Source organism: Cynara cardunculus (genome assembly GCF_001531365.2).
Source record: "Cynara cardunculus var. scolymus isolate 2C chromosome LG 13, CcrdV1, whole genome shotgun sequence".
Lineage (NCBI taxonomy): Eukaryota > Viridiplantae > Streptophyta > Magnoliopsida > Asterales > Asteraceae > Cynara > Cynara cardunculus.
The window spans coordinates 7,046,897-7,059,737 of NC_037540.1; the positions used below are offsets into that span (position 1 = coordinate 7,046,897).

At 32.5% G+C, this 12,841-nt stretch overlaps 2 protein-coding genes across 2 annotated transcripts; both read left to right on the forward strand.

The window, feature by feature from the left end:
- The first annotated feature begins 141 nt into the window (after positions 1 to 141).
- On the forward strand, positions 142 to 6,786 carry LOC112524465 (cytochrome P450 CYP72A219-like). The gene is made up of 5 exons (XM_025134287.1): positions 142 to 379; positions 5,214 to 5,434; positions 5,521 to 5,765; positions 5,833 to 6,217; positions 6,310 to 6,786. The coding sequence occupies exons 1-5, from the start codon at positions 184 to 186 to the stop codon at positions 6,733 to 6,735; spliced, it is 1,473 nt and encodes a 490-aa protein (XP_024990055.1). The 5' UTR covers positions 142 to 183; the 3' UTR covers positions 6,736 to 6,786.
- Positions 6,787 to 8,748: 1,962 nt separating this feature from the next.
- On the forward strand, positions 8,749 to 10,170 carry LOC112524183. Its single transcript, XM_025133901.1, has 2 exons — positions 8,749 to 8,853; positions 8,969 to 10,170. Exon 2 carries the CDS (start codon positions 8,971 to 8,973, stop codon positions 10,015 to 10,017), a length of 1,047 nt encoding a protein of 348 aa, XP_024989669.1. The 5' UTR covers positions 8,749 to 8,853; positions 8,969 to 8,970; the 3' UTR covers positions 10,018 to 10,170.
- The last annotated feature ends 2,671 nt before the right edge of the window (positions 10,171 to 12,841 follow it).

The window sequence follows — 12,841 nt, forward strand, 5'->3', positions numbered from 1 at the left end:
TGTAATTAAATCTAACCACAAGGGAATGAAGTATAAATTTTTCATCAATATAGTGTTGTCGTTGTTCTCGGTATCATAACTAGATTCATGGTTGCCGGCCTGCTCCCTGAAATGGAGGTCAACGCAGGGCATTATGCGGGAGTTGTAGTCGCGGTGATAGTGGTGTGGAGATTTTTGAATCTGATGTGGTTCCGACCAAAGAAGATGGAGAAATTGCTAAGAGCTCAAGGGCTCAATGGCAGTTCATACACATTCATGTATGGAGACCTGAAAGAGATGGCTCAAATGGCCATCCAAGCGAGATCTAAACCCATCGCTCTCAAAGATGATATCGTACCTCGAGTTTTGCCCTTCGTTCATAAGTCCATCGCTACTTACGGTACGTACTTGTCAGAATTTGTGGAACTCGATTTCAATTATTCTTCAAAAGAGTCATTCACATGAAAAAAAAGGAGGTATATATGTGTGTGTATATATAGGCGAATGGAATGATTGTGTAAGAAGAGAAGTTAGGGTGAGAAGGAAATTGATTCGGTTCATCTCGGTGCACTTCATTGGGTTAGATAAGACTTGAGATCTCTTCTTAAGCTTCTCACCATTTCTCATCTCACTGAAATCCAACCGATATATATATATATATATATATATATATATATATATATATGGTTGGGTTTATGTGAGACCAACCTATTTTCGTGAGACCATATTCTTACACTTGAAACTTTACGGCAAAATATTGTGAATGTAATTTTTTTTTGAACCTTCACAAAAAAATAATGTGAAGGTTACATTCATAGTGTTTTACTGTGAAGTTTCAAGTGCAAAATGTGGTCTTACGGGCCTCACGAAAACATGTTGGTCTTATAGGATATCAACTTTGTATATATAAAGTCAAAGGTTATTTTGAGAAGTGAAACCATTTGGGAAGTAAAAGAGTTATCCTAGCCTTTCATACGGTCAAAATTGGGATTTGACTGGTCAAAAATTACGGGTATTCCAATAATAGAGAGATAATTTCGTAACTTTTACGAATACACGGCAAACATGTTCATATATGAACCTATGTGATTCACATATGAACTATATGTTCTGATGTTCATATGTGAACTCATGTAATTCACATATGAACTATTTTAACTGATTCACATATAAGCCCTTGTGATTCACATATGAATTAATTAACCGATTTACATATTAACTAATTAATTTATTCATATATGAATCTACAGGTTCATATATGAATCAGTTAAATAGTTCACATGTGAACTAATTAACGGGTTCACGTCTTATATATAGTTTATATTTGTATCACATGAGTTCATATATGAAATCGTTTGTCGTCTATTTGTAAAAATCACGAAACTACCTCTCTATCTTCCGCATACCCATACGAGGAATTTTCTATTGCTTCACGATCAAAGCCGCAAAATGTTGACCAGATGAAGGGCTAAGATCACTTATTTATTATTTAAATATTTACCACTTCCCAAAGGAACCTCTCCATGTGCGCGCGCGCACACACACACGCATATATATATATATATATATATATATATGTGTGTGTGTGTGTGTGTGTGTGTATGTATATATAAATGAGAAGACGAATAATCGTATGAGAAGAAAAGTTAAGGTATAGGAAGAGATCTGAACTCTTGATCACCTTTCATCTTAAACCCACACATTAACCGCCCTTGATACGAGGATTGATCTCGTGCATCTCGTATTAATGTGCATCCAAGTGTGAAGATTATTTCTTACGTTTCCCACATTTAACTCTCTTTCGCACCGGAACTCAACCCTATACGATAAATTGTCCAAGACATTGTTTGGCAAACATAATCTAGTTTATAAGGTAACTTTTGAGTACATGTTTGGATGAACATAAGCTGACTCATAAGTTAGCTTATTTAAAAGATAGTTGAGAGTAGCTTATGAAGAGTTTTTTTTTGCCACTTTTTCTGATTATACTCCTGATTAATATTAATTGTTATATAAATTAATTTTAATTAGTAACTAATATTAATTTCAATTTATTAGTTAATTTTAATTATTAACTAATATTAATTTTAAATTATTAATTAACTTTAATTGTAAAATATTCACCACTATTAATTATTGATAATTTAGAATTATTATTAATTTTATCAATTATTTTATATAATTATTATTCTATATATTTAGTTGTTGAAAAACAAAAATAACAATTTTGAAAATGATTTTGTCAATTACGTGGATGTTAAAAGTTACACATTTCTTTTGTTTCATAAATAGTAAAAAATAATAATAAAATTTAATAAAATATTTAATTTAATTATTATTTTTTGACAAATTATTAATTAAGTAACATATATAAGAACGATAAACTTTGTTTTTGTTTTATATATAACGGTTATTTAAAATCATTATTCAATATAAATGTTTTCTAAAATTTGTATTTGGTTATTAGTTTTTGAACGTGTCATTTTTTGTCATTTTACATTTCTCAACTAGTTTTTACCAAACGTATTTAATTCATCAGCTAGTTTGCGAAACATAATCCAAGTCTAACCTCTCCAACAAATGCTAGAGGAACAAATATAGTCCTATAGTGTTGAGATGGGCTAGACGGGTAAGAATGCGAGACGAGTATAGATTATCAAAAGTGTCAAGACTCTAGAGTGTAAGCATGGCAAAGGGGAAAGGATGGGGCGGGTTTGTAATCCCCGTCCCCGGCCTCGGTTTGAAGTAACATCCCCCGTCCTCGGTCCCCGACGGGTATGGAGATTATCATCTCGTCCTCGGTCAAACCTCTATCAATCCCCAGTCAAACCCCTATCAATCCCCAGTCAAACCCTATAAATAATATCCTTTAATTTGATTCTACTGACGATCCCCGACACCAGAACCCGTTTTAGGAGGGAATCACCGTCCCTGTTAGGGTCGGATGAACCGTATTTCCCACCGAATCGGAGCAAATCACTATCCCTACCAGAGTGTTAGAACTATAACCTATTAGTCTAACATGTGCAACTCTAATAGTGATCATGGCTCGAGAGATCATTTTATGCTTGACTGTATATTAGTATTGTATAAAAGTGTCAAATAACTAGTCCATACATATAATTAATTCTACAAAAAAATAACTAATAAACATTTTTAAAATATACGATAATTATTTAATTTTTATATAATATTTAATCATTATTTTTATGAAAAATAATTTTTTTATCATTGAAAAAAAAAACTAAAATAATTTGCATCTTTTTTAAAAAAATCTAAAATATTACAATTATAGTACAACTATGAATTGAACAAATTATATATAAAAAAACAATAACTTTATTTATACTATATTATAAAGCATTTGACAAAAACTCTTAAAAATCATTTTTTATGTATGAAGTTCTGTATATTGATGTATATTACTTAAAATTCAAGATTACAAGTAAATTGTGCATAAGTACAACCTACTAAAGCTTTATATTTGAATTCGTGTAACTAACTGCAAATAAACATAATTAAATAGAGCTAAACATTTTATTTTAAATATAAAAATCTAAAATATAATTAGGATAATTATCGAGTTCTAATAAAATACTTAATTATTATCTTTATAAAATATTTATATTATTAAATCAAAAATTTAAAAAAATGAATTACAGAAATATACGGAAAAAAAAACAAAGAAAAAATAAATAGTTTTTTTTCAATTTTTATGATGTCTTCATATTTATATATTATTCAAAATTAAAAACATTATCACTTTCTCAAAACCACATAAAATCGTATTATGACATTGACTGATACAAAAATAAATAAAACGAAACATTAAAATCAAGATGTATCTTGCTGCATTGTGCGAATACCTTCTAGTAATCTTTAACTTAGACAATAATATTGATACATTTTTTGGAGTTTTCTTTACTGGTCTTTAAATTAACAGAACATTTACAAGTAGTCTCTGTGATTAATATTTCATTCAAACATCAATTTTGAAAAATAAATCACTAATTTTTCATTTCGGTTTACAATAGAATTTTAAACATTACATTCTCTTTTATCTCCCCGATACACACCTAATATATAGGGGGCATGTTCCCTTAGAAATATAAAGTTGATTAGAAATACGAAAATCGGCTACGTCACAACATGTGATATATTTATCATAATATGAATGTGTTATTCATTATAAATGTTGTAACATTCAGTATGATTGTGTGATTCATGATAAATAACACTTCCATATTTATCATGAATGTCTTATTCATGATGAATATTCATTTTGAAGAGGACATGTGACATGTTGTTGACAGTTTCGTAATCAGGTCGTAGATTCCTAAGAAAACTTCCATATATATATATGTGTGTGTGTGTATAACGAAGGATTGTGTGAGAATATGAGTCAATGTGAGAAGTGTAAGAATTGCATTTTAGATGAAAATTGATCTGATGTATCTCATTAGTATTCATCTAGTGTTTATTTTCAATTATGATCGATCCATATGTTGAGATATTTTCTTACTTTTCTTGTTAAAACTTTCATTTTCTCTTTCTCTCTCTCTATCTATATATATATATATATAGAGAGAGAGAGAGAGAGTTGGGTCCCAGTTAAAATGGAAATTATGATGAGAAGGGTAAAAAAAGATCTTCACTCTTGAATCAATCTTATTTGAAGATCATCAGTAATGTAATTCATAAGGTGAGAATAAGATTAAAAATGATCAAATGATCATATTTCTTCTCATATTAACTCTCATTCTTATATGATTATGTGTGTGTATATAAAGATAGGATATTTAGGCTATTAAATGACGGTAATATTTAAGTCCATGAATATATTTTGTCAGTATTATTTAAGTAGATCTGATCAAGTATCCATCCTACGTCTTTGCCACTCTTACACACCTTGTTTATAAGTTTCAAGTTGTCGATTATTCATAACTTTATCAAATCAACATATAATTTAAGAGAATGTGAAATATCTGTTTTTAAAACAACTATTAGTGTACGATATTCAACGTAATTGAATGATTGGAGATTAAATATTGTTACGTTTTTTTAACTTTCAAATTGGTGCTTCTTTGATATCTTATTGTTGTGGTTTTAGAAAATCATAATCAGATTTGCCAAACATTGTAAAATTGATTATTACAGCTTTTAAATACAAATAAAACATAAGGCAAATTACAAGAACTGATTCCGAAATTATAGTTTTTTGTTTAATCGTATAGGTAAGATTTGCTTTACATGGATGGGGCGAAGACCTATGGTGCATATAACCGAACCTACCATGATAAGAGAGGTCTTGGCTAATCATTACCAATTTCGAAGGTTGAGAGGCGGAAATCCGTTAATAAAGATGCTAACGAAAGGGTTAGTAGATGTCGAAGCTGATCAATGGGTCAAACACAGAAAAATCATCAATCCTGCGTTTCATATCGAAAAGCTTAAGGTTTTCGCTTCTACGCTATTATATTTTCGTTACAATACGAAGGCTTAATTTTACACTTTCGAATTATTATATGCTTTCTTTTGTAGCATATGGTACCCATGTTTTACGTGAGTTGCAATGAGATGATAAAGAAATGGGAAAGTTTGCTAATCGAAGAAAGTTCATGTGAAGTCGATGTGTGGCCCTATCTGCAAACGATGTCCAGTGACGTGATTTCATGTACAGCGTTCGGTAGTAGTTCCGAAGAAGGGAAAAAGATTTTTGAACTTCAACACGAAATGATAGGGTTGATTATGAAGTCTGCAAGATCGACTTACATTCCAGGATCAATGTAAGTACGTTTTCAAGCAATGGGCATAATCTTGTTTTTCTAGTCATATTGAATAACGTTTTTTTAGGTTTTTGCCAACAAAACGCAACAAGAGGATGAAAGAGATAGACCAAAAGGTGAAAGCTTCGATAAGGAGTATTATCGATAGACGGGTTGTTGCAATGAAAGCAGGGGAAAGCAATCACGACGACCTTTTGGGAATTCTTTTAAATTCCAATTACAAAGAAACTAAAAAGGGCACGAATAAAACCTCTGGGTTAAGCATCGATGAAATTATTGAAGAGTGCAAGCTTTTCTATTTTACAGGACAAGAAACTACGAGAGATTTGTTAGTTTGGACCATGGTCTTATTGGGTCAGTACACGGATTGGCAAGCACGTGCTAGAGATGAAGTTTTACAAGTCTTCGGGGATAAAAAACCAAATTTTGAGAGATTAAGTGATCTGAAAGTCGTGGGTTTTTCTTCTTCTTCCGTATTTTACGATAATATCTGGTTATTAGATCATAGTGAACGATGTTTATTACTATCTGTTGTTTGTGGCAGGTTAACATGATTTTCAACGAAGTTCTTCGGCTATTTCCGCCAGGACCCTACTTAGGACGAGTAGTGCATAAAGAAACCAAATTAGGAAACATAATGTTACCGGCCGGTACGTTTCTTCAAATGAATATAATCCTCTTACATCATGATCGTGATATATGGGGTGACGACGCGAAGGAGTTCAATCCTGAGAGATTTTCCGAAGGTGTGTTAAAGGTGACGAAAGGACAAGCATGTTACCTCCCGTTTGGTGGTGGCCCACGTATATGTATCGGACAAAATTTTGCTATGCTAGAAGCAAAAATGGCCCTCGTTATGATTCTACAACGTTTCTGTTTTGAGATCTCCCCGTCATACTCACATGCGCCACATGTTGTCATCACGCTTCAACCTCAGTTTGGTGCTCAATTGATTTTACGGAGACTTTAAATGTTTTATACGTATGTATGGTGGGACTTGTTTCAATCATATGATGCTACAAATCGTGTTATATAAATAAATAATGTTTTAGAATCGACGTTTTATGAATTTGACAAAAAATATATCTGATAATTACTTGTACTTCTTATAGACCAATAAAGCATAGACCAAAGTGATGGAAACAATCAAGACCGACAAAAGCTGGTTTGGATAGACTAACCGAAATGGACAGGAATATATTGTAATTGATGTTAAATTATTATTTTTTTTTAAAATCGATTCTTGGTCCAGTTTAGGATTGAATCCAAACTAGTTCGTTAGAACTTGAAACGACGGCATTTTCAGTTAAAATTTTTATATTTAAAAAGGAAAAATACATCAATACGTGACAAGTATATTTCAAATCTATCAGTGTAACGATGATTTTTTTTTTCCAATCAGTGCAATAAAATTTCAAATTTTCCTATTTTGATATAAAGATAAGGGCAAATTGCATGAAAAAGTAACGTACTTTAACGTGATTCCTATTTTAAGAAACGTACTTTCAAAACTTCCATTTTAGTATCTAAAATGTAAGGTTTTAAATATTTTAAGTATTCGGGTAACCGTTTGAAGCATTAATCAGTTACCATGCTGATATAGCGAGTGATGTGGTATCCAACTCAGTATTATTTACTGAAGCATTAACAAGATACCACACCCCTCTTCAATATTAAAACCTCTCTGAAGTCTTTTTGTTTTATTGTTGACCGCTTTAATACTATAAATTTAGCTTTTTTTTTTAATCGATTACGGTTGAGTGCTTTTATTTTTGAGGAATAAAAATTAATTTCTACATCATCGACATTTAACTCGAATAAAAGCATTCTTTCCCAAAGCTTTATATCCTTATTAAATAAATTTTCCTTTTTAACCTTAAAAAAAGAAATTGATAATACTATTTTCCAAATTTATTATTATATTTTATAAAACTTAAAACAATATTTATTACGTTTTATTTTGATATATTTTATAATTAATCTAAAAAACATGTGACATAAGTTTACTGTGTTTAAAAATATCTTTAACAGTTACGTTAAAATAGAGAAAAGAAGGGATTTTAACAATTTTTTTGTTCCAACAATTATGTTATATTTGTATGCTAAAATAGAGAAAACAAAAGAGATTGTAAAAATCTCCAAATTTAGAGAAATTTCTAAAAGACAAACAGTATGAAAAGGTAACATATTTTACATTGATTTTTATTTTGGGTAACGTATTTTTAAAACCTTTGTTTTCGTACATAAGATGTGAAATTCCAAGCATTTAAATACATGGATAACTGGTTTAAGCATTAACCGGTAACCGGTGCTAATATGACATTCAATTCAATATTATTAGCTGACGTGACTAGTCATAATTTTTTTTAATTTAAAATTAATTTTAAATTCATTCATTTTAGAGTAAATTATAGATTTGGTCCCTAAAATATGTCAATTTTTATGGATTTGGTCCTTTATCTTTATTTATTAAAAAACCCTCCACATATATAATTTTTTTTTTATGGATTTGATCCCTCTAACCAAAGTCTTTCTATCATTTTCTTTATTTTTCTGTTTACTTTTTTGTGTTGTCTGCATATATGGGTAGATATGTTGTATATGTGAATATATATATATGATGTATGTATATATATATGTAATTGTTTGTGTGTATATGATAATAAAATAGATGAGAGAGAAAGAGGTAGGGTTAGGGTGAGATCACATTCTTGGTCCCTGTAGTTTAACCGAAAACCAACAAAATATAAAAATATTAAAATACCTTTAAAGTTAACTTATTTAACAGATCTTTTTAACGGTATTAAGATGGAAGGACTAAAGACGTATGAAAATGTAAACCATAGACACGTTTTTTATAATTATTTTAATTTTTAGGGACCGACAGTGTGATTTTGTATAATCATAAGGATCAATCATGTAAATTACTCTTAAAACAAAGTTGTCTTCGATGATAAATTAATCCGACCCGTTTCCCTTCGCCACCCTTGGAAGTTACCATCGGCAGCTCGTGCTGCACAAATCGAAGTGAAACGGTGATTCAACGCCCCCTTTCGCTTCGCGAAAACCTCATTCCTTAAATACACAGGTACGTATATGCTTCGATATGTTCAATTGCTACAGCCATTAATCCAAATCTGACCACGATTACTGTTTTTATAAGGGTTTTAGTTTAATATATTGATACCACCACTCAATTACAGGTATGTATAACAAGGGTGTTAACAAATGGCAAAAGCCATTGACTAAATTGCGGACCATTCAGTTGCCCTTACTGATTACTATTATTGCTCTAATGTTTGTAATCGTGATTCTTGGAATCGATAGAAAGAAACCCACTTCTCAATTCACGGTAGTAAATCAAATAAAGAATAATTTAGATGAATCCATGGTTCAGTTTAACCCAACAGTTGATTTCTTGAATGGGACTGATATAATCTGGCAAATACCCAATTCTCCAAAATCTGTCCTCTTTTTGGCTCATGGGTGTAGCGGTAGGGCTGCTAATTTCTGGGATAAATCTCCAAATTGTGCCCATTGTATTGGTTTGCCTGAGGAAAGACTTATTGTTCTTAAAGCTCTTGCTAGAAAGTTTGCTGTTATTACAGTTTCAAGTAGAGGCAAATGCTGGTCATTAGGAAAGGAAACATTGGTTGTGGAAGGAATTATTAAATGGTGGGTTGAGAAAGAAAATCTTGAAAAACTGCCTCTTGTAGCTTTAGGGGCTTCATCGGGTGGTTATTTTGTTTCAATGCTTGCAAGTAAGATGAAATTTAGTAGTATTGCGCTTATGATTGCCGAAGGTGTTTTTGATCGGATTGACGATACAAAAAACTACCCACCTACGATTTTTGTCCACATGCCAAAAGATAAACTTAGAAAGAAGGCAATTGATGTAAATCTTGAAGTTTTGAGGAGTGAAGGGATAGATGTTGCTGCAGTTGAGTGCATGGAGTTGCCATTATCGCCAAATTTTCTTGCAGATAGAATCCCAGGTCTTGATTTGAAGATTTCTGTAGAGTTGTTTAATCTGTTTAAGGAGAGGGAATTTGTTAATGAAGAAGGTTACTTGGTAAACGATGGGCGGGTGATACCTTGGAAGGCAGCCATGAATGAGAAGAAGATACAATTACCTGATAAGCTTTTAGTCAAATATATTCACGAAGAACTGAATCTTGCATTTGCATATCATGAAATGACTAGCTTGCAGTCTGATCAAATATTCGATTGGTTTGAATCTCATTTCAGATGATTATAATAAAATCTTGAGGAGTGTTGTATAGACTGCAAACTGCAAAGCTCCAAGTGTTCTTGCTATTCATAGCTGTTTGTAGGGAGTTATGTAAATTTGATGATTGTGGGGTTAGTCTTTAGTATGTTATATGAATAAATGTTGTGTTATTCTTAGCAGGGTGCATGACCTATATTTACACTTGATAGTTCTTTGAAAGAAATTATAAGAGAAGTGTGAATTTCTATCCTATCGCATCATTGTGTGCATGATTTTCAAATATGTGGAACTCCATAAGATTACTCTCTAAAAAAGCCCCTGAGGAGAGAAGGGGGTTTCAACATACATTGGGGAGAAACCGATGTGGGAGTCAACCACGCCTCCTCCAATGGAGGCCAGGCGGGGACATATTGGCTCTAATATCATATGAGAACAGGGTGAACAAATTTGTTGATGGTAAAATTTTGGCATATACTTCCATTATTCAGATTGATCACTTTCTATTATGTTTTTCTCTTTTTCGATAGTCTATTTCATAATATAATTGCATAGCTCTTCTTTTGTTTAAGGGGCTGTTTGGTTGTGGCTTAATGGGCTGTATAGCCTATATGGCTTATTCGCTCAGCCATAAGTAGCCGTTTGGTTGTGGTTTATTCAGTCAGCTGATGACTTAATCGCTCAGCTGAAAATTCTTACTCCTTTACACTTAGCCATTTAATTTCCCACTAATTCCCCAACTACCCTTGGATAAAGAAATTTCAGTTTCGACACTCTTCCAAGTTCAACATCAGTTCACCCTATGATACCCATTTCTCCACCAAGTTCAGCATCAGTTCAGCTTCTTCCTGTAATACCGATTTCTTCCTGTGGTTTTCGAACCCTATTAGTTGTGATCCGATTTCTTGCTGTGATACCGATTTCTTCCTGCGTTTAATTCTGGAAATGGTTTTGATGAGATGGAAGGATTCCAAGAGATTGAGGATTGATAAGTGGAGAAGTATTCTGAAGAAGATTGAAATGGTGATTTTGGAATTTTGTGGTTTTTTCTTCCCATGGGTTTTCCCTATATTTTTCGATTTTTCTCTGTATTTTAACGATTTCTAGCTGTCGTTTACAATTTCTACATGGTTTTTTGGTTTTTTCATGTCCTGATCAGGTGTGTTTTCGATTTCTAGCTATGGTTTACGATTGCTAGACTGGGGATAAAATGATCATTTTTGATATTTAGATTGCTTATTCAGCACAACAAACGAACAACAACTTATCTGTTATGCTTTATCAATATAGACATCTTTATCCATACAAGGCTTAAGGCCTGTTTGTAATGCTCTGAATGATGCCACTCGAAGCAATCTCTTAATCGCTCAAAGCCATTTGTATTGTTTGGCAATTTTCTGAAAGCCCCTGAATCATTCCAAGATCCTCTTAATCGCTCCGCGTATAGTTTGAAAGCGTATCATTCAGAGCAAGCTACTTTCCAAGGTTACCCCTATGTAGATGCAATCGGTTTCTTTTGTCTTTTCTTTCTCGTCTCAATGAGATCACAGGTATGTTATTCCTTACTTAAATTCGTTCCCCAAACCCTAAACCTCCCTTCCAATCTACAAGGTGATTGGGTATTAGATGATTTGGGTTTCCTACGTACTCAAAAGGAGATGCTAAATACTTGTGTTTGACTGCACATTCTTTTGCTGAAACTTGGGCTTTGAAGAAGATGATTTGAGTTCTATACAAATTGATCCTTTTCAAACAGAAGCTATGGTTTCTGAAGTTATCATCTCGAGATTGATGGAATGGGATATTGGTCGGAAGTTGTTTTCAATGATCTGTGCTAGTTACCAAATGCACGACAACCTGGTCTGTAAAATTAGAGAACTGTTATCGGTTTCTTTTATGTAATGATCAATTATTCGGAGTAACATGTGCAGCAAATCTCATCAAGGTTATGGTTGACGATTGTTTGGAAGCCGTAAGTTTAACAATCTGCAAGATTCGGGAAAGCATCAGGTACGTTCGAATATCACAAGCGACTCACGAACAGAATCCTCTATTTCATTTTACATTAGGCTTATGTATTCTATACTCCTGTGATAGCATCCATGTTTAGGGACTGCAAAATGTTAAACAAGCAGTGACCATGATTTTTCTTCTCATTCTAGTGGAGTTGTTGTCATAAAACTACTTAAAATCCATATTATCCCTAAACAAGCACAATACAAATCAAGTCAATCCCATATATATCAGTAACTAAAGCATAAAGCTATTACATAAGTGAAATTAAGCCAATCTATCTTATTTGCATGACTCCGGGCTACCAGCAAAAGTAGGTGGTCGTCTTGGGATTAGTCGGCTTGCATAGCGGGTTGGATATCCAGGTTAATAAAAAAAAAGTAAACCATGATAAAATAAAATCAAAGTGATGTAATTTATAAGCAACCAAGTAAATACATTCATAGAATAAGATTTGCACCCACAACACCATCATCAGTCATCGATTTTCTTGTTCACGACATGCGAATCTTTCAAGTATAATTGTATTTTTTTTGGTTTGGTTAACGGCCAACTTATTTATGCGCACCTGATTAATTCCAGGGTTTGAAGAACAATCAGGAAAAATTCCCAATGATACGTTAATTGTGCTGAAAAAACTATAGTTTCATACCTTATCGACCCACCATAATAGTGATGGTCAGGTTATTTACGGAACATTCTTCCGCTTTGCTTTGGCATGAGGTTGAGTTTGTCCCCACTTTACCGATGACGAATGATGGTTTGTTTGGAGTGGGTAATATGGTGTTCTTGAGAAGTATGGAGATTATATATCATCGAAGTTTTTGATGAAGGT

What these genes read in the sequence shown, in the direction of transcription:
- LOC112524465 (XM_025134287.1), top strand. Translation starts at nt 184, where the DNA reads ATGTGGTTCCGACCAAAGAAGATGGAGAAATTGCTAAGAGCTCAAGGG. An exon ending in TAAGTCCATCGCTACTTACG is followed by an intron (nt 380 to 5,213) that starts GTACGTACTTGT and finishes TTAATCGTATAG; the next exon opens with GTAAGATTTGCTTTACATGG. An exon ending in TTCATATCGAAAAGCTTAAG is followed by an intron (nt 5,435 to 5,520) that starts GTTTTCGCTTCT and finishes TTTCTTTTGTAG; the next exon opens with CATATGGTACCCATGTTTTA.
- LOC112524183 (XM_025133901.1), top strand. Translation starts at nt 8,971, where the DNA reads ATGTATAACAAGGGTGTTAACAAATGGCAAAAGCCATTGACTAAATTG.